Genomic DNA, 21,188 nt, shown 5'->3' with positions numbered 1-21,188 from the left:
GGTTCCTTTCGTGGCGCCGACCCCTTGCTTCCAGCTCCAAGTCCATTACTAATCTGCGTAACCGCTCCAGCTCCCGGTCTCTATCACCGTGTTGCCGATGTGCTGAGACGCTTGAAATCGTCCGGTGTGTCTGGGCCGATCCTTCTCCCAATCCGGACCTTTCCTCTCCTCTTGGATGCTCCCTATCCTCCAGCCGTTTCTGCCTTCTCTCCCTCCACGTCGATCCCCGAGAAGATCCTGCGGAATTGCTCGGAACGTGCCCTCCTGAACGCTCCTCAGACATCTCCCTTGCTTGAGTCTCACTCAAACCACAGCTTCGTAGGAGAGCCCCACGGTGGGCGCCAATTGTAAGAACCAAGTGCAAGACTTCTGGACCTTAGGTCACTTGGGCTCACAATTTATTTGTAGTGGGCTTAAGTATTTCCTACAATGGGTCGTTCTCGGCAGAGAGACTCAAAGTGACACCCAGTTAGCACCCTCTCCTTGACTGTTTTCTCTCAATTTTTCTGAACCCCTTCTTCTCCAACTTTCTTCTATTTATAGCCAAGGTTAGTGGGAAGATCATGATTACAGTCACCGTTAGTGCTATTGAAGGTCCAGTATTATCTGGTTAAAGTGGTTGTTCAGGTGAAAGGGCGGTGCAGCATTTATGATCTTGGAACTTGGTTCCATTTTCACCGATTATGTTCGGCAACTCATGTTCCCGTGCATATCATGACCTTCCCGGATATGACTCATGCGCTCTACCGGGAAAGATTAACCGGTCAACTCTGGGAACTTAATACCCAAAACTTGTTTTTACTCTAAGGCAGTTTCAAGAAGGGCATAAGGTAACTGGAACTTTCTGCTGGGCCTGCGCCCAAGGCCGGTATGGGCTTGGGCCTGCGCCCAAGGCCGATATGGGCTTGGGCCCGGGGCCTAGATGGGTCTGGGCCCAAGGCCAATATGGGCTTTGGAAGCTCGGTGCCGTACAATAATAATAATAATAATAATAATAATAATAATAAGGAGCAGTATCCTTCTCAATGAATTTTTTAAAAGGGCCCTTAAATTACTTTAGTCCCATTGAGAAAAAGGCTATGTCAAGCATTGATCAAGGAATAGAAAAGATTTTTTTTTCCTTCATGTGTGTTTGTTTGGATATAAACTTCTCCTTCCACCCCATCACCCTCTTAGTTATTTTTCCTTGGAGCTCTTTAAAGGTATTTTACCTTAGATTTTCCACTTGCAATCGGTAGACCCAAGTATTTCTCTGTGTTTGACATAATTCTTGCCCCTAACAATTGTTGAATTGCTCTTCTCACCTCTGGCTTGGTATTTGTGCTAAAAAACAATGAAGTTTTTGTCTATTGATTGCTTGTCCCGATGCCGCCTCACAAATCTCCAAAAAGTCCAGTAACCGCTGGCATTCCTCCACGGTGGCTCGACAAAATAGAAGGCTATCATCTGCAAACAATAGGTGGGAGATGCAAACCCCTTGTTGGCTAGATTTTATGCCTCTTAACTGGTGGCTTTCTTCGGCTTTTCTTAGCATAGCTGATAAGCCTTCAGCACAGAGCAGGAACAAGTATGGTGAGAGTGGGTCTCCTTGCTTTATACCTCTTGATGGGGTGATGAAGCCTCGTGGTTCCCCATTTATTAGAACGGAGTATGAGGCAGTGGTGAGTGTCTCCATGGCCAAGTGCACCCATCTTGGGGCAAGACCCAATTTTAGCATTATCTGTCGCAAGAATCCCCACTCCACCCTATCATAGGCCTTGCTGATATCCAGCTTGACTGCCATTTGTCCCATCCTCCCTCTTCTTCGATTCCGCATCCTGTGTAACAACTCATAGGCTACAGTAGTGTTATTAGTAATAAGGCGATTAGGAACAAACGCACTTTAAGCATCAAAGATAACCATAGGGAGTATAAGTTTCAAGTGGTTAGCTAGGACCTTTGAAACAATTCTAGAAATGACATTGCCCAAACTTATTGGCCTATAATCAGATATGTATTTGAGATCATTATTTTTTGGGATCAATACAATATGGGTATAATTCATCTTTTGCAACATATGACCAGAATTTAAAACTGAAAGGATCGCAGTTATTACATCATGATCCACAATATGCCAAAACTTATGAAAGAAAAAAGGGGACATACCATCGAGTCCAGGTGCTTTTGATGGGTGCATCTGGAACAAGGCTTGCTTGACCTCCTCCGAATTATACCTTTGGAGTAAAGTACTAATCATTTCTGGAGTAACCAAGTGATCCACTACGTTCAAAACCCCCCTCAAAATTTGTTGGGTTCGATGATGTAAATAAGTCCTGGAAATAATGGATGGCTGTTTCAGCAATTTGGTCCTCAGAAGTGCACCATTCCCCACTCTGAGATGTGATCCCAGAAATGTGATTTTTTCTACGCCATTGGCTGGCTCTTTGATGGAAAATTTTTGTATTTTTATCACTTGCTGGTAGCCAAATGGATCTTGATCTCTGGCGCCAGAAAATCTCATCTTGATGGAGAAGTGTGTTGATGTCATTTTTTAGAGTTCTGATTAATGACTGGTTTTCCAGGTCATTTTGTAAGGCTAACTCCTCTAAGGTCATCTGCTTTTCCTGGATTTGAGTTTTAAAATTCCCAAAATTGGTGCTGCTCCAAGTGACTAGTGCTTGCCTACATTTTTTGATCTGCTCAAACAAGCGATACATAGGGCTACCTCCTCCAATCTCAGATTCCCATGATGCACGAATCACCTCCTCACAACCCGGTTGGCGCACCCATTTTTCTTCAAACCTCCTTGGAATTTTCTTCTTCCTACATTGCTGATTTGGCTTGGACAGATTTATTAGGATAGGAATATGATCCGAGTAAGTAGATTGGAGATGAGTTACCTTAGCGTGAGGAAACATAGTTCTCCATTCCAATGTTGCACATGCTCTATCCAAGCGCTCTTGTACAAAATCTTCCTTGGGGCGACCATTTTTCCATGTGAATATATTTCCTTGAAAACCCATATCCACCAACCCACAATGGAGTAGTGTAGAGCGAAACTCCATCATTGGTTGTTGCTGTTTCGGTAATCTGCCTTGCTTCTCATTGGAATTTAAGATCTCATTAAAATCACCACAACATAGCCATGGGACTGATAATCTAGTGTGGAGATGTTTTAGGAGCTGCCATGATTTCTTTTTCCTACTCTCCTCCGGCCAATCATAGAATCCCGTGAACCTCCACGGGTGTTGTTCGTCATTGAGTATGAGAGCATCTATGTGATGGGGTGAGTAGGTTTGGATGTGTAGCTTAATCTCCTCCTTCCAAAGAATTGCCAAACCACCCCTACGTTGTGTACAAGGCACTGCTAGCATGCATCGGTAAGGTAAGTCTTCTTGTATCCATCACATCTCTTCCACAGTTCATTTTGTTTCCATCAAAAACAAAACCTTGGGAGCTTTTTCCCTCACAAGGTGAGAGAGGACATCGATTGCACGTTGGTTCCCAAGCCCCCGACAGTTCCAACTTAGGACGATCATTGCTCTCGGCGGGGCTGAGAGGTAGCCACCGCCGTTGGTATTTGCATGTTGTCACTCTCTTCATGATACTAGTGTTATTTTAAATTAAAATGTGATATAATTTGTTACAAGTACATTCTCTAATCAGAAAACATAAATTTATTTTCCCTAATTTCAACTCCTACTAAAAAAGATTGCATAAGAGGGACTAAAAGTTTTTATTTATTTTCTCCTTGAATGTTGTTGGTGGTTGCCATTGAGCGAGTAAGCACCATGCAATTCTTTGTCTGGGAAGCGGTAGTATGGCTACAAGTCTTTGTCATTCATTCCCACAGAGGTGCTAACTGATGATGCCTAAAATCGTCAGTAAGTTGCACAGTCCTTATGTGCTTAAGACAACACCTGCACAACACAGAACAAGAAGACCCAAGGAGAGTACCAGTGTGGTACCGACCAAAGACCCTCCGAAGGTTAAGTTAGAAAACTTTTCACAACTCTAAAGTATCAGAGTTAGGTCAATTATGCGTACCTTAATTTATGAATGCTTTGGGGTTTTATAGTAGTGTAGAACTGACTTTTCCCTTTCTTGGAGAAAAGGAACTTTTTCTTGTAGGGAAGATCCTCATAAAATCAATTATTTTACGGGATTCTTTCCATATAACGATTTTGTTGATTAGGGTTAATCGTGAGGCGCAAGAAATTTCCTTTTGATGTTTCTTGAGGACTACTTAAACCATGTGGATGTCATGTGACCTTGTCGCCGTCCACATTGTATCCGTCCACTTTCTCGTCCGTCTTCTAGGGAGAATCCGTCCTCTTCTATGCACGCTCCTCGTCTTCTTCCATAATCTTGATCTCAAGCAAAAGGTATCGTCGCTCGTGACTGATTCAGTAGAATGAGACAGTCTACATCCATTTCACCCTCTTCACTGTGATTGATGCAAAATAATATCACTCGTGGATTCACGTGAAAATGATGTTATACCAATCATAATATACCATTTCAGTAAATTGTAAAAAAAATTGAGAAAAAGTGGTCTTAGCATTGCTCTTGTGGGGGAGCAAACCGGTTCATGGGCCCAAAGGAGCAAGGCCGATCCGAATATAAGGAAACCATATCAAGAACAACAAAGCCCAAGCCCAATAGGATGTTCCTGATAAAGAAGGACCAACCTAGAGCTCGGATATAATGAGGAAGGTCGATAGTTAGACTTTAACAACAGACATCTCCTGAGGATCCACACATCCTCATGAACTAGTTGAATAGCCTACTACCATAGCAAAGTGTTAGGACACAACTAACACCTTTGCATTAATTGCTTCAACCAACCTAGCATAGCCTAGCACTAAATATTGAATGACTCGCTTGAAATAATGGAAGTCTCACAAGTCACAACAATACACACAGTCCCAGGAAAAGAGAAGGAAGAGACCTACAATGAGACAAAAAGCCCTTTTTGTCCAGTCGGTTCCCCCATAACGAGGAGAAGAGTTAGTATAAATACTCCTCCCCCTTCTACAAGAGAGGGAGAGAGTTATCCGTAATAGCGAGCTCCGTCAGACTTGACTTGTTGATTATAAAGAAATTTGTAGTTTGTTTATTATACATACTCTGGAGTGGAGTGATTTTTCCTTTTAGTACCAGAAAAAATCGCGTCCACACTCACCGCTTCAACACAATAGAAGTAATATTTTCCTAAATACAACGAAAATAGGTTGAGATCTTGTCTGATATTTTATTTTGGCTGGATGGTCAATCGAAATTTGGTCTAGTTGGAATTTGGAAGAGTTATTAAGCAATGGAACTCGCAACTTGAGCTAAGTGCGAAAAACTAGGACATTCTTCTTTCATTTTTGTGAACTCGAAAATCCTGAATAACTTGTACATAATGCCAAGTGTAAATTAAAGAACATTATTATGTAAGTAGGACTTCGTCATGAAGTAAGGTCACACGTAACAAATACTACATGTGTTATTTTAAATTAAAATGTGATATTATTTGTTACAAGTACTTTCTCCAATCAGAAAACATAAATTTATTTTCCCTAATTTCAACTCCTACGAACAAAAAATCCTTCGGAAAATAAAGATTGCATAAGAGGGACTAAAAGCTTTCATATATTACCATATATGCTCTAGATATCGAGCAAATTCCTTCTCTCTACCAAAGATTACAGAGCTATGGTCAGCATTTTTAAGGATATTAACCTCTGAATGAGGAGCTTTCATCTTGATGTTGTTGGTGCATTCTATTGGGACAACCTGGTCCCTATCACCATGAATAATACAAATTTTCGTGCCGGCCTTGACCAAAACTGTGAGGTAGCTATCCAAGACTGTTGCTCCACCACATATCACATTATGCATGGTATGCCAACCTGAATGATGGGTGTGTCTGGTCAAATCCATCGCAGAGAAATGGAGATCCCTGGGGGAGGAAAAGAAAGACAAGTTCAAAATAATTGGTCCTAACAAATGCAAGTAACTAAAACAATGCTGATCGATTGTGGCTAAATCCCTTTCTAATCATGATAAATGCGGTAGTTACCTTTTCCCAGTAATTAGCTTCAACATTTTCTCCCATGTCCTGTGGTTTCGGCAAATCAGAAAACAAACACATCGACCCAAGTGCTCATACCATGTCATAACCGATGAACCAAACAACAATGGCGGCCACAAACTCTTTTCGGCAAGTTTATTAAGCGCAATTGAACTTCCTCCATCTTTAGTAGGAAAGAAAGGCTAACAATAAAAAACCACAGAAAGATCTAAGCAAGATATAAAATTGTTTCTCTTTTCACCTAGTAAGATATATTGACAAATATGAGACACAGAACAAAGAATATATCCAAATATGTTTAGAAAGCTAGACTAGATTTTCACACTCAATGCATATTTGACGTTTGCTGACTGAACACTAGAGCAGACAAAACTTAGTTAATGATGTTGGACATCACAATGTTGCAGAAGAAACTGTTAAGTGATTCCAGAAAATTATAGAAGTTTAATTTAGTAGCACACATATCTACCATGTAATATTATGCACTTACAGGTGCTACAAGGGTGATCGATTTTACTGAGTTTGAGTGCTTTGCAGCTAAGGCTAGCGCAATTATACATCCCATGGAATGGCCAACTAAATGAAATGAATCCAATGCAAATGGATAGATCACAGATTTTTCAATCATTTCAATATGATCTTTCAAAGTGTATGAACAATCCCTTGGCTTTGGGCTTCTTCCAAATCCCAGAAGGTCAACAGCAAACAGCCTATAATTGCGGTTTTTGGGTTCAGAAATATATGGAAACACTGTTTCTGTCCAAAATGAGGAGGAGCAAAGGAATCCATGCAAGAATATCACATTCTCAGTTGGTTTTACCTTGCAATCGTCAATGGTCGCTGTCAAACATAAAGCTATAAACACATTAGTAAAATCTTATGTTACATTTGACAGAAACATATACCATTCATACTCAACAATCAACCCAAAATTCTGTAAAGGTGTGGACTCCTTTGCCCCTTCCTAATTCAACCATCTACAGATATCGGAGAAGGAATAAGTGATAAATTATCGATTACCCTAAAAGTTTTACTGTTTAAGGCTTTAAGCTGTTAATAAATAGTAAATTTAATTGTTTATCCAATAATTTAATAGCCGGAATCAGGGCAACCCAATTGCTTTGTAGTGTTACGTTTAGGTTCTTCAATAATCTGGTAAAAACCATAACGATGCTCCATTTGGTTCTCAGTGAAGGTAAAAAAAAAAAAAAAAAAAAAAGAAGGTCCACACACCCTATTATACAGTCTTAGGTACACACTCAATTAATTGCACATAAATCGTGACTTCAGTTTGAATGTGTGATAGTGTGTAATAAACACCACCCATTTCAACTATTAGTCTATGTACACAAATAATATCACACCTGCTTAGTTGGCAAGTTTGTAATGGTATGTAAAAAATGATATCAGTATTAGGTTCAAATGAAAATCAATAAAAATTTCCCAACAAAACTATTGTGAAAATTATTGTGTTTGTAGCATTGGTCTATCAAATACCTGGTGAGAAATTCAAGGACAACGACTTTATTTCAATTACTCTGATGTGATAAGCATTAAGTGATAACAAAAAAAGAGAAGTGATAGACAACTCCACATAATCTACCGCATTGCGGTCCTAAAACAAATGGTATTGTTCTGAACTAGTCATTCTTCTTACAGTGCAACGAAACCAAACGTGAACTTAGTAATAAAAGTTCTTCCTCGTCAACCAACAAAATTACCACAAATTTGAATTCAACAAATATTTTAATTAATTAAAGGGAAATTGACAAATGGGGGGAATTCTCAAATTACCTTTTGAAGGCTCCCTCACAACAACATGAAGCTTTTGATGATCACCATCCTTCATCCAAGAAACACAGGATTCACACCCACAATCAGACCATCTATTGACCACCACTTCTCCACCAACAACACCTCCTCTTTTCTTGGAATTCTCCCATATTCTTGCGAACCCAAGAAACCCCATTTCCCTGAAAACGTTTTTCCTCCCATACAAAGTTTCTGACACATCACCAACCAGTTCTCCTTTCTTTTCACAGTAACATGGAGAGGCCTTCCCTTCAAAGCACTCATCAAGAATCCTAAATATTATGCAAAAAAAATTGTCAAGAAAATCAAGGATGAGGAAAACGATGACTGTGATGAGTTTTCCAGAAGATTTTATTAGCCATTTCGCTGAGAAAACTGGTGGAGTAGTCATAATGGGGATGGGAATGGGAAAGAGAAAGTGGAAGCCCCGAGAGACAGCAGAGATGAGCTGGTTATATATATATATAGAGAGAGAGAGAGAGAAGAAGAAGAAGAAAGCATGGTATGGTTATTTTGTAATGGGTGAAAAGGAAAGCTGTGACAAATGTTGAGCCACGTCGAGTAGAATGAGAATCCGAGGTGAGGTCGGCAAGGAAATTGTCATGTTCGGTATGGAAACACCCTTGTCTGTCTTCTCGAATAAATCCATATTTCGATCGGCTCAACTCGCTACGCTAAGACTTCATAGCCATACGTTTGATATTAATTTTGTGATTATTATTATTTTTTTTTTTGAGAAGAATTTTGTGATTATTTGGATATGTCTTGCGCGCGAATCGTCGGAATTTAATAAATAAATGGGTAAATTACAAAAGAAGCTTATGAGTTTGACAATTTGATAATTGCTCTTTATTGATTATCATCCAGCCTAAGATACCAATTGGGACAATACCAATGGAGCTAAGTGAAGTGTGTGTAGTAGTGTTAGAATAGTATAGGGTAAGAGAGAATTCTTGTGGTTACCAAGAGTGCTCTTTTGCTAGTTTTATGGAAGTTGTTACCAAAAGTTTTTACTATGGTTAGGGCTTGGTCAATAGAGTTTTTTAAAATTTGTAATTTTCTATTAGTGTTATTAATAGATAGGCTAAATCTTAATTTTCCTGTTTCATTAAAAAAAAAAAAAATAGTGTTGACTGTGGATTTTCTCCAATACTCAAGAAATGGAAAGTATCATTTCTCTTATGTTTTTAAGAATGAGTATCATTTTCCTAAACCCCAAGAGAGATTTTTGTAATTTAATCTAAATAAATTTAGAGTATTAAACCTCGTTAGTGACTTATTTGATTATATTAGAGGCGTCACCCTCTTTGGTCCCATATGAATTATAGCTTCAAATCAAAGTTCTATTTGAAGAATTCAGGGCTAAATGACCAACTTATGAATTTTATTTGAATTCTCCATTCTCCAAGGAGAATACATAGAGAGTTAACAGGAGACATTTATTTATTTATTATTATTTTTTTTTTAATTTCTGGCTTTTTTAATTTAAAAGATAATTCCCATAAAAAAAAAAAAAAAATTTTGAAAGATATTATTTCTGGCTCTTGGATACCATCTTTAAAGCCAATTTCCGAAGACCCTTTTAGTGCTCTCACTATGATAATTTGTGGGTTTTAGTAAAGAGAAGGATGAGAAATTATTTATGGTACATGGAGTTAGCCCACAACTATACAATAGTCTAAGTTTACCTAGACACTTGATCAAAAGTAGATATCGCAAACATCAAAATTATTATTCACATTGTAATAAAATGTTTAGAAGGTTTTCCAATATAATTTTGGGGAACAAAATTTGGAAGGTAATTATCTCACTTTCAAGAACAAAACCATACAAAATTTCCATGCGTTTCAGCTACCATCAGTTTCCTTCTTCACGGGATCAGAGCTCACTGTTGGTAGATTTCTTCTGTACTGAGGAGATGTCAACCTCCTCTCCAATGGCGTTTTCCTCTTACTGACGACAAACCTGTTCACACCCTTCCGCATCGGCATTATTGATGGAAAATCCTCATCAGGTATCTGACTCAGCTCTGAGATATCCTTAATCTGAGCAACACGCCTAAACCACCTTTCTGCCTTGGCCTCCTCTGACAGGTCGAGAGGGTTTGGTTCCTTCACCAATGACCCCTCCAAGCTCTTTCCAGTCCAGCTCTCTCTAGCATTCTGATTTTCAGATGGTTGAGGTGAACTTGTCAAAATTGGTGTATCACCAGTATTCTCCTTCTCAGGATACCAACTGTTCACATTGTCCTTGCTATTAGACTTTGCATTGACATAAGTCTCTGTTGAATTTCCAGTGGTTGGGTCCTTGTAAACAGCACTTGTTTTACTCTCATTCAAGTTCTCTCCAGAAGTTTTTGCATTCCAGTTCTCCAAACTGATCTGAGGATTTCCTGTCTGTTGAACGCTATCATTCTCTGCCATGGCAGAAACTGAAGAAGTTTCCTCAGCAGCTTTATTGGCCAAATCTGCCCCATCCGACTCTGGTTTGTCCTTTTTAACAAAGTAGTCCGGTGGGAAGGGTACAAAGGGGACAAAATCAGTACTGTTACCCTGCTCCATGGCCATACGTCTCTTGTAAGCTGGAGAAGTTAAAGAACGGTCTTTCTTTTTGCTGACTACAAATCGGTTCTCTCCTTTACGCATTGGCATGATCTCAGGGAAGTCCTCATCTGAAATTGCACTAGCTAGATCTGTAACATTATGCAGCTCTGCTACCTTCTTGAACCACCTTTCAGATTTTTCAGCTTGTTCTTTCTCCGTATCATTTCTCTCATTCTGACTCACTAGGTTCTCAGAGTGCCGTGAACTGCCTCCCGATTTATCAGGCACACTGCTCCCAGAAGCATTGCCTGTCCACTCAATAGCGTTTGAAGCAACAGATTTCTGCTTGTCTCTGGCTGCCTGATCAATCCCCTCTGTTTTCGAATTTTCAGGCTTCTTGGCAAACATATCTGAAGGCAATGGTACAAATGGAACAAAATTGGAATTGCTTCCCCTGGGGAGTCCATACTGTCTAGAAGCTGAACCAGAGATAGGCTGGGGACTATCTGATCCAGTATATTCTCCAGCAGGTGTACTCTTATTATTAGATTCAGAAACAGCAGATGTACGGCCAAGAATTGCATCTAAACTGCGATTGATTGTCATGTTCGCACCTGCACCTTGGGAATCATTACCCTCAGGAGTGCCATCATTACCCAAGTTTCTTCGGTACTGAGCATTGGCCAGCCGCCTTTCCAAAGGTGTCTTCCTTGTGCTCACAACAAATCTGTTAACCCCTTTTCTCAATGGCATTATTTCAGGAAAATCTTCATCTGTTATGGCACTGCTCATGTCAGAAGTACTATCCAGCTGGGAAACCTTGCTGAACCACCGCTGTGCCTTCTCTTCATTAGCAGCCAACCTGCTATCAATGTCAACCTTATTCCCATTTCTAAGTCCTACTCCTGAAGTGGTGTTGGTGTTACCAAGAGAGACTTCTCCAGGCCGCTTACAGTCGCACCTTAAGCATACCATGTTCCTCCCGTAATTAAAGAAATCACATCTGAAAAGGGATAAGTAAAAATTAAAGTTCATCATTTGCCATCACAACAGAGGCAGAGGAGAAACAAAGTAAAGGGATGATACTCACTGAGGACACTCCCACTCTCCACCAGTCAACTCTCTCTTTGGTCGTGTCTCCTCACATTCAAGGCATTTCATGTTTCTTGCGAAGTTCATGAAACTACACCTGCTTGATAGAGATAATAGAATAAGTGTCACTTATCAAAGAAGATGGCATATGATAATTAAAACTACTCAGAATATACACATTTTCCCATCAATTAACAAAAATTCCAGTAAATTAGCTAGAAAACAACCTTCCTTAAATCAAAAAACTTTAGGCCATTAAAAGGACTCTACCTCTGGCAAATCCAATCACCTCTTTTCATTTCAATCTTTTGCCCTACAGGCCTTGATGTTTGTCCAAATCTGTCAGGAGACTGATTTTGTAAGGATGCAAAAGAGTTTGATTCTGAATTGCTATAGCTAAACTTAGCGAATTCACTCAATAGAGTCCGGACAGACGATTCAACAAGTTCACCATTGTCAAAATTGTTTCTCTCGGAAGTAACAGATGGATTGCTGGCATAACTCAATATAAATTTCATCAAATCAACAGTATGCGCTATATCTGTATCCAATACCTATAAATTGACAGACAATTGAAGAGCAAGGAAAAAAATTACTTTAGTGACTGCAACTTTCAAATACTTAAGAGAACTGAACTTTTAAGTATTAGTGTCCAAAACCAAAAATTAGAAGATAATTAAAAGAGTGGAAAATCTTATAATTTGTGATTTTTTAAACATGAGATGTAAGAATAATCACAATGCATGTATAACACATAATATCCACATATTTTCCATATAATCTAGAGTCAACATCATAAATGCACCAAAGTATAGGTTTGAAGAGGGATAATTGTAGAACACCCACATTTTTATTATATTTTTATCCCCACAATTTATTTTATTTGATTACTTTATATATATTCAGGTTCAAGTTACAACTGGTGTAACACCCCAAGTTTTACACCTTTTTTTTTTTTGCATTGTTGATTTCATTGCATCCAATTGCAATAAAGTCATTGCTTTGTGTCATTTAACCCTGTGAAAGTTCTATGCTGCTATTGGTTCTCATAATTAGAAGAAAAGAGAGAGAGAGAGAGAGAGAGAAATTAAAGGAAAAGAAAAGCTCAATGACTGTTCTCACTAAACTGGAAAAGCATTTGCCATTTACAAGGATATGAGAGAGAGAGAGAGAGAGAGAGAGAGAGCGAGCACAGAGGAAAGTAGGGAATTTTGGGCTTTACCACCATTGGATGCAATGGAAATCAAAGGTGCAAAAAAGGTGTAAAACTTGGGGTGTAACACCAGGTGTTATTTGAGCCAAACCATACATTGATTGGCAAGTTACACACACTGTGGGGCTTGAACCCATGACGTCCTCGTCCATCCTACTATTACAAGGGAAGGAGGAGTCATTTGAGTTAGAGCTCATTGGTTACTTTGGATTATTATTCAAATTTGTCAATGAGTTCTTGCTGCACATTCTTTTTCATTAGTGATAAATCGTATTATCCAAAAATAAGTGGTAAATTATTTATTGACACTGTATTTAGAGGCAAAGACAGAAGAACTAGGAGGCATATTTGGCTGTTGAGAACTGACCATTTAAGAATCAGAAGAGGCGGCAAGAATAAAATGTAAAATAAGGAAGAAAATAGTAGTCCAAGTTTTTCTTGTGCCCCAGTTTACGGTTATCAGCAAAATTATATTGCTAAGTTATTACCTAACACAGTTAAATAATGTGCTACTTAGCTTGCGTTATATTAACTTTCAGATTCAAAAGATGCAGCAATCCATTTCTCTTTTAGTTAATTGGTCTCCATTTTGGAAAAGTTAAGGTTCACTTAGTGTTTGATGAAGCAGAACCAGCTGCTCTTCGAAGAAATAGCAAGCAGGAAAATTTATAAAGTTTTCATGGGCAATGGAATCTGTAGTGATAACAGAGCTCCTGGAACAGTAGATTGAATCCAAAACAAGCACATAAAATGGGGAAGTATGTTTCATATGTGGGGTCGAGAGGTTGTTAGACAGCTCTGATTCACCTCTGACAGGCTGACATATTTTAATAAGTAAAAAAATGATAGTTGACATGATATTCAAAAAAGATTTCCCAGGTTTCCCAAGCAAAATGAAGGCCATTTGTATTTTGTTAAATGGTCATCAATAGGCTTATGTTCCCAAATTTGAGGAAATGAACAGTAGCTTATTTAAAAATATAGTTCAATCCTACTAAAAATACCCTCAATGAAAGCATTATCTTTCAAAATCATCAAACTAGACAAAACTGGTGGTGCTTTTCCTAATTCAGGTAAAACTAGTGTTTATGGCCTATAAGAGAGAATCAAATCTTTTTTTTTTCTTTTCCTAGTGATGTTCTTTAGACGCACAAAGTGTTGATATGCATTGAATCTATAGCTCGCTTGCATTATATAGGATCGTAATCTGACGCTACAGCACTAGTCTTTGATTTCCTAAGGCATAACAACTTTTGCAGTTACATTATTAGTAAGTATTAAAGCACAACAAATTTCACAAATGTTGAGGTGGCAGGTTGTGATTGATGTGCAATAAAAGTCATGTCAACAGTGGTCTCACTTAAAAGTGACGTTGCACTGATCACAATTTTATTTTATTTTTAATAATTCATTAGTTACAACAATAGGGCAGGGCAGGCAAAATTTGAACAATGGTAGGTGCGAGTTGAGCTACAAGCTCTTGGCTAATCACAAATTTGTTTTGTCGGTAGTATTGTTGAAACTTTACTAAAGCCTATCAGTATGTACACAGCCAATGTCAGAATTGGACAATCAATATTCAAGAACCGCACAGAAAATAAATTTATTTTAATAAACAACAAGAGATTTTACCAACTGAGCTCAAAACACTACCCAAAGTTTAAACAAATGAAATTTCCAATACTCACATTGCCCAAAAACGATCTCATCCTCCTCACTGACTCCTCACCATTCTTGAACAGAAATGGCGACCCATTTTGAACCACCACCGCAATATCTCTTCTGGAAAGCAAACTGAACAAGCCAAAGCAAAGCAAAATATAAATCAACAATTAAAGAAAACGAGGATGAGAATAAATTAGAAGAACAGACCCCAAGATGTTTGGATTTTGACGAGCAAAAGCCAAGCAAGCAGTGGCGGCGCGCACAAAGTCATCGGGCAAACCACCGGGCGCCACGAATTCATCTTCGGCGGAAAACCCATATCCAGTAGAGTGAGAGAGTGAGAGATGATGGAGAAGGGTGGACCATTCGGGCCAAGGGTGAGAGTTAGGAGGAGAGTGATCGGTTCTGAGGGCGGCGGAGCGGGTGTGGAGTTGTTGTTGTTGTTTGATTGGGGAAGAGGGAGAGAGGGTGAGTGGGTGGTAGTGGAAGTGAGAGAGGAGTTTGTGTTGGTGGCGGAGGAGGAGAAGGCGGTGGTGGTGGTGGTGGTGGAGGAGTAGAGGAAAGGAATTTGTAGTGTTGAGAAGAGTGAGAAACCGGGTGGCGCCGCCACTCATTTTTACTGCAACTACCGTATGTGTTTTGTTTTTAAGGCCGGAAATGTATGCGTGAGCGCTGCAGCGGAGCCAGAGGGTGGGATTATTTTGGCTTGGGGGGCAGGGTTTTGTTTTCGTGGTGTGTGTGTGTGTCAGTATTTACAAGAGTGGTGGATATCTGCCCAAGTCACTTCTAACTTCTATTTCAGCCAAAAACAGGGCTCCTTCCTTGCCAAGTGGGAAAATTACACTACGCCCTAAAGTTAAATTTGAAAGGATCATATATTTTTCACAACCATTCAGTAAATTTCAATTAACTCAATTAAAAAATTTATTACACCAAAAATTAATTAGAGTTTTAAGCATGACAAGAGCATTCGCCATATAGTGGATGATATAGATTTAAATTCTACCATATTTTTAAAAAAAATACTTGTTAAATTGATGTTTAAAATATTGTGTATGAGTAAGGGTGGTTTTCTAAGATTACACTCCTGGTTAAAGTCAAAATGTCTAAAACCAGTACACACATGCTCTTCTATTTCACTTGAAATACCTAAAATACTAAGAATTAATGGTACTGATGATGCAGAAATTGTCAGTCAAGTAGACTCGTCCAGATGAGTCAGCAACCTCGTCAGCTGTGCCTGCAATCATTGTTAAGGTGGTCACCGATGTGGTGCCTGCCACAGAGTCTTCGATGATAAAGTCAGGGTGTGAAGGCTTTTTTCAGAAAATATTAGAGCAATAGCGTATTGGAATATCAGAATGTGTACCTTTTTTGGTCTTGGGGGGTGCTTATATATGGCTACATTGCTCTTAGCCGTTGTGGCCTTTATTGTGGCTTTAGTGCCTCTTTGTAACGCCTCCAGGCTCAATGATGTAGGTTTTGATGAGCTTCCAACGGTATGATAACTTGTCTTGTAACTGCCCGAGACATTAAATTCTTCATTGAATGGCTTGTCTTACTTCGTCATGACGTGGCAAGACGGACAAAGGCGACTTACATTATCGTCTGGGCAAGAAGGTTTGTTGGTCCCATCAGTTGCCCCCCCCCCCCAGGTTCTGTGGTCGACCTTACGTGTCATGACGATCACCAGAAGGTGAAAGGTTTCTTGCTCAGGTGTGGCTCTTAGGGTTTCGTTCCACATTTAATGCGTAGTGGTGGCGCTGCACAAGTTGTGGCCACATGGTGTGTTCTGAGTGGTGGATTTTAGTGCTCCACTTCTGGTGCCTCTTAGGTTTCTTGCTGTTTTTTCAATTTTCTGTGCTTAGTTTTTAAACTCCCTTCCTTTTCTCTTTCTTCTTCACTTTTCATCTTTCTTACGCTGTTGCTGCTCTGCGATTTCTTTCTTCTCCGAGCTACTTTCCTTGCAATTGTCTGCATTTGGTCCTTTTTTTGGGGTTGTGTTTCTAAGGTACGGTTTCTTCTTTCTCTTTTTGTTCTTCCTACCGCAGTTATTTCGCAAAGGTTTCTGATCCTCCCCCTTTCTTTTTTTTTGTGTTTTGGGTTTTCTTAGGATCTTGCCCCTCTTCTTTTGCCTTTTGAGTTCCATGCTTAGTAGTTCTGAGGTTAGGGCACTCTGTCCCTCTGTTTCTTTCCTTTTTGCGCATTTAGGGGCTTCTCTGAGAATTTCTCACAATTTCTGCCCTTTAGTTGAGGATTTTGTGTGTGGGGGAAATAGCTTAAGTTTAGTGTTAACCAATCTGTTCCCTTTACTCCGTCAATCTGTTGGTTGGTTTGAGGACCTAGTGGGTGATCAGAGAGCTATGTTGGAGGTAAGGTCTAGTGAGTTAGAGACGGGATTGTCATCTAGTGACAACCCTGTGGAGGAAGATACTACGGTCTCTACTTCGAGAGTGGTTAGGGCTTTTTCTGCTCTAGAGGAGAAGTGTGGCCTGGACGTGAATCCCTTTCCAGATTTAGGGATCGATTTCAATTTCCTAAAAGGGTTAGGATTCGTCTTCCTCGCAAAGAGGAACGAGCTTGCCACTTTTCGCCCGAAGAGGTGTGTTTCTATGAGGCCGCTTTCCATAGCGGGCTTAGATTTCTCGTCCACTCCTTTATCATGGAGCTCCTGAATCACTTCAATATTGCTTTCGGGCAACTTATGCCCAATTCGTGGAGGATCGTAGTTAGTTGTATGGAGATTTGGTTGGCGTCCATAGAGGGGGATATGATTAAGTGGACGAATTTGCCTATTTGTACCATCTGAAGGAGTTCAAGGAATACGGGTATTGCGAGCTTGTGCCCTGGGACAGGAAGGCTAAGATTGTCATTGACCTACCCTCGTCCTTCAGATACTAAAAGTCACGGTTTTTCTTTGTGTCTGGGGATAATTGGGAGACCCTTCCTGATTAAGTTTGAGGCGATGTCCCTAGGTTACTTCGTCAGTGGAGAGCCTCGAGTCTAGGTGCATCATTTCTCTGCGAGCCCCTTCGTTGTCTTTTATATGCTCCCTCTTCTGTGTTTTTCTTTCTTTTTTCTTTTTCATCGTCACTAACTTTCCTATTCGTTGTGTGCAGTTACGAAGCATCTAAGGCTCAAAAGCAGGTATAAGGGTCGCATGGAGGTAGTTGTGAAGTATGCGAAAACTATAGACGACTTTGATGATGTGGTTGACCCGTGAACTTTGGCTCGTCACTGTCTTGGTCTAGAACCTTCCACCTTTGTTCTTCGGGCCATAGCAACTGAAGAGAAGAGTAAGTGCTATGATACTTCGTGGTCCTTCCCTTCTTCTTTTTTATTTTATTTCTAACGTGCTTTTCTTCTTTTCTGCAGAGATGATGACCAAATTTAACCAAGACATGTACGCCAAAATGAGGGCAAAGAAGAACAAGCCTCTTTTTGCCCTTGGGAAAAGGGTGGTTCGTGTTATGGATCACGGGAGTCCAGCTATTCCTGCCACCATCATCACTGGACCAATGAGGGTAGCTTTTCCGGCTACTTTGGTGGAAGAAATCACGCCACGCATGAAGAAGGCTCGCGTGGCGAACAAAGGGAAAGAGAAGACCTCTTCATGATCGTCCAGCGTTTAGGATGACGCTGATCTTGCATAAACGAGGATACAGGAAGTTTTTACGAATGATGAGCTCAAGGCCTTTTCTGGGGTGCCACCTAACGAGATAGTGGTTCGTCATGTCCACAAACTCGTTCAGGTAACATGCTCGTCCAACTTGCCCTCTGTTTTCTTTTCCTTTTTTTTTTTTTTTTTTTTGAAAGTTGGATCTTCCTTCCAGGTTCTAGGGGAAACTATTCACATAACTTTGGAGTACTTGAGCTAGGAGGCTAGGGCTTCGCCTATAGAGTCCAAGGCTAAGGGTCTGGAGGTGGAGCTTTCGAAGCTAAGGAAGGACCTTATCGTGGCCATGGACGATGCCAATTCTGCTAAAGAAAAGGCAAAGGTTTTTTCCTGATGACTTAAGGGTAGAGAGGCAGCTAACCCTGGAGAAGGACGAGCAGCTCCAGGTTGCGAAGGAAAGGGTGAAGACGATCGCTGTCAAGTCTGTCGAGGCCTTCCAATAGACTGATGAGTACAATACCGTGCTCTTCAACAGGTACTACAAAGGCTTGGAACTCTTGCGGTGCTGCCTCGTCAAGCACCTTGCCGGCATGGACTTGGAGGACTTGGACTTGGAGGACTTGGACTTCGAAGCTGTGGATAAAGAGATGGCTATAGACGAGGCTACCCAGGCGTCTCAAGCTGCCCAAGCTACAGTTGTTGCTCCCGAGGAAAGTACTCCAGAGCCTGTTGAGATTAACGGTGGAAAGGCTGGTGTTTAGCCCTGCAAACACTTATGTTTTTCTTTCTCTTTTTTTTTTTTTGGGTGCCCATTGTGTTTTTGGGCATTTTATTTCATTGCTAGAACAATATCTTTGGTACAGTGTTCCTGGGTCTTTAATTCTAATGTTGGAACAATATCGGTTGCCCGATGTTTTAGGGCTTTTAATTCTATTGACTACTTTATGTTTTACCGGTTTTACTTTCCTGCGTTGTTGTGCTTGATATTTTTTGTCTGTATATGATTTCTGTTTGCCTCATTGCTTGTTTACCCTTAGCTTGGGGCCTTGGCTGACTAGGAAATGACTTGCATTCGTCAGTAGTTTATATCTATCGTCAGTAATTTATATCCGTCTAGGTTACTTAGCCAATATTTGGTGACATACACCCATTTAAGGGATCTTGTCATTTAGATTCATTAGTAACTTACATCCGTCTAGGCAGAATCTTGTTACTTAGCCAATTTTCGGTTGACTTACACCTATTTAAGGGATATTGTCATTTGGATTCGTCAGTAACTTACATCTGTCTAGGCGAAAACTTGTTACTTAGCCAATTTTTGGTTGACTTACACCCATTTAAGGGATCTTGTCATTTTGGCTTTGTTAGTGACTTACATCCGTCTAGGTAGAATTTTGTTACTTAGCCAATTTTTGGTTGACTTACACCCATTTAAGGGATCTTGTCATTTTAGCTTCATTAGTAACTTACATCCGTTTAGGCAGAATCTTGTTACTTAGCCAATTTTTGCTTGACTTACACCTATATAAGGGATCTTGTCATTTTGGCTTCATCAATAACTTACATTCATCTAGGCAAAATCTTGTTACTTAGCCAATTTTTGGGTTTTAGGCTTCTAGATTTGTTTGCATTATATTGGACCATTGGCTGAATAGTTCTTTTATTACTTTCTGTGAGAGTGCTTTTTTCTTTAGCACACAGGCCCAAGAATCCTGGGCCAAATAGTTGTGTTTTGGTGGACTGGGCTTGGTTCACCGCAGCTAAATGGGGGCTGATTACGAACCAAGTTGTGCGCAAGTCACATAAATCTCCTCAAGGCAAAAATGCGATTCCTCCCCGGGCGTACTGTCGTGGGATCCCGGGGCGTATTAGGCCTGTAAGAACCCAGAATCTCTGGTTCTGTGCACTATACAATCTTTCTCCATGCTTGTTATGCAATGAAGTTTTGTCCTTTCCTTTTACCTCTATAGGTCCTACACAAGAACAACTATACAATGCACATATCTTCAAATAATTGTTAGTTTCTTAGATTAGGATATATATATATATATATATATATAATGGGGGTAAGCTACTAATTACAGAGGGGAGCGTGCCAATCTGGGCAGACTCGGTGCGGAAGGGGGATAAGGTTACAAATGTAGTTCTGGTACATTGGTAAACTAAAGGGGAAGAGAAGAGAGCCATTCTGATTACAGAGTAGTTTAGAGTACAAAGTAAAAAGCTCTTGAGGTATTCCTAAAGAATTAAGCCTGCTGAAGACTGAGTCCAAAGGTCCCTTTTATAGCTGAGGAGAGCTTCGGATAAGATCAGGAGACTGCTGGAATCACGGAGGGTAAATTGCTTTTACTGAGGGTAGATTCTTTTCCACCGAAAGCAAATAGTAACTCAATGATTCTGTCTGGGGTACTGTGGAGTGAACAGTAACTGGTCACTGTTTATGAACAGTATCTTGTCCCCTTGCTTTTCCGGAATAGTGACTCTGCATAGTGTTCTGGACTGTGCAGTTTTGTCTGTAGTTCTGCATGCGGGTACTGTTCTGAATAGTAACCGGTTCTTTTGCAGGGTTGGTTTCAGGAAGCTGTTCATGAGCGTCCGGAGTCATTAATCACTGTCCAAATTATAACCATCATAAGGATCTTGTGAATCCTGGAATGGGTCAATTGGGACTCGGTTGCACGAGGCTTCAGAAGAGGCAGGAGAATTCTTTTCTACTGACTCTAGCTGTGCAGATTGAAGGAGTAGCTTTTGGGCAAGATCTTTGAGTTCTCTGCTTGATTTTCCGGAGAGTACTGAATCAAGGCTGGACTGCGATCTTGTGCAATGAGCTATTGGTTTTTGAACTGGAAGAGGAAAGTCTTTATACATTTTGGTGATGGCATCAGTTGGTCTGAACTTATCCCACCATTTTGTATAGAATTCCCTATCGAGTAGATTCTGATTTATAGCATAATTCCACAAACAAATCCAGTGGATCTTGTATCTGGCTGTCATATGCAAGATGGCTGGAAACTGTGAAGAATGCTTATCAACCTGGAATCTGGAACTGAAGTATCTTAGTGCATCCTGTAGGGGTTCTGGCCAGTTCTGTGGAGTTGAACCGAACATTTCTAAACTACTCTGTAATCAGAATGGCTCTCTTCTCTTCCCCTTTAGTTTACCAATGTACCAGAACTACATTTGTAACCT

General features: G+C 40.1%; 3 protein-coding genes across 4 annotated transcripts; all 3 read right to left on the bottom strand.

Moving 5' to 3' along the window:
• Window positions 1-1,300: 1,300 nt before the first annotated feature.
• On the bottom strand, window positions 1,301-1,783 carry LOC126691277 (secreted RxLR effector protein 78-like). The gene has a single exon (XM_050386333.1). It carries the CDS (start codon window positions 1,781-1,783, stop codon window positions 1,301-1,303), a length of 483 nt encoding a protein of 160 aa, XP_050242290.1.
• A 3,613-nt stretch (window positions 1,784-5,396) lies between these two features.
• Window positions 5,397-8,478, bottom strand: LOC126693136 (probable lysophospholipase BODYGUARD 4). 2 transcript variants are annotated; one of them, XM_050389010.1, is made up of 4 exons: window positions 7,853-8,478; window positions 6,549-6,913; window positions 6,047-6,240; window positions 5,397-5,926 (listed from the first exon to the last, which is right to left on the bottom strand). In XM_050389010.1, exons 1-4 carry the CDS (start codon window positions 8,259-8,261, stop codon window positions 5,620-5,622), a joined length of 1,275 nt encoding a protein of 424 aa, XP_050244967.1. In that variant the 5' UTR covers window positions 8,262-8,478; the 3' UTR covers window positions 5,397-5,619. The 2 variants fall into 2 exon arrangements, with proteins under 2 accessions (XP_050244967.1, XP_050244968.1); XM_050389011.1 differs by having other exon boundaries at window positions 6,549-6,898; window positions 7,853-8,473.
• Window positions 8,479-9,581: 1,103 nt separating this feature from the next.
• LOC126693135 (zinc finger protein VAR3, chloroplastic) lies at window positions 9,582-15,157 on the bottom strand. The gene is made up of 5 exons (XM_050389009.1): window positions 14,591-15,157; window positions 14,407-14,512; window positions 11,776-12,059; window positions 11,504-11,602; window positions 9,582-11,416 (listed from the first exon to the last, which is right to left on the bottom strand). The coding sequence occupies exons 1-5, from the start codon at window positions 14,995-14,997 to the stop codon at window positions 9,718-9,720; spliced, it is 2,595 nt and encodes an 864-aa protein (XP_050244966.1). The 5' UTR covers window positions 14,998-15,157; the 3' UTR covers window positions 9,582-9,717.
• Window positions 15,158-21,188: the final 6,031 nt, after the last annotated feature.

Source organism: Quercus robur, chromosome 7, assembly GCF_932294415.1.
Source record: "Quercus robur chromosome 7, dhQueRobu3.1, whole genome shotgun sequence".
In the NCBI taxonomy this organism is placed as follows: Eukaryota; Viridiplantae; Streptophyta; class Magnoliopsida; order Fagales; family Fagaceae; genus Quercus; species Quercus robur.
The sequence above is the reverse complement of the archived record's forward strand: the minus strand, read 5'-3'. Positions and strand labels throughout refer to the sequence as shown.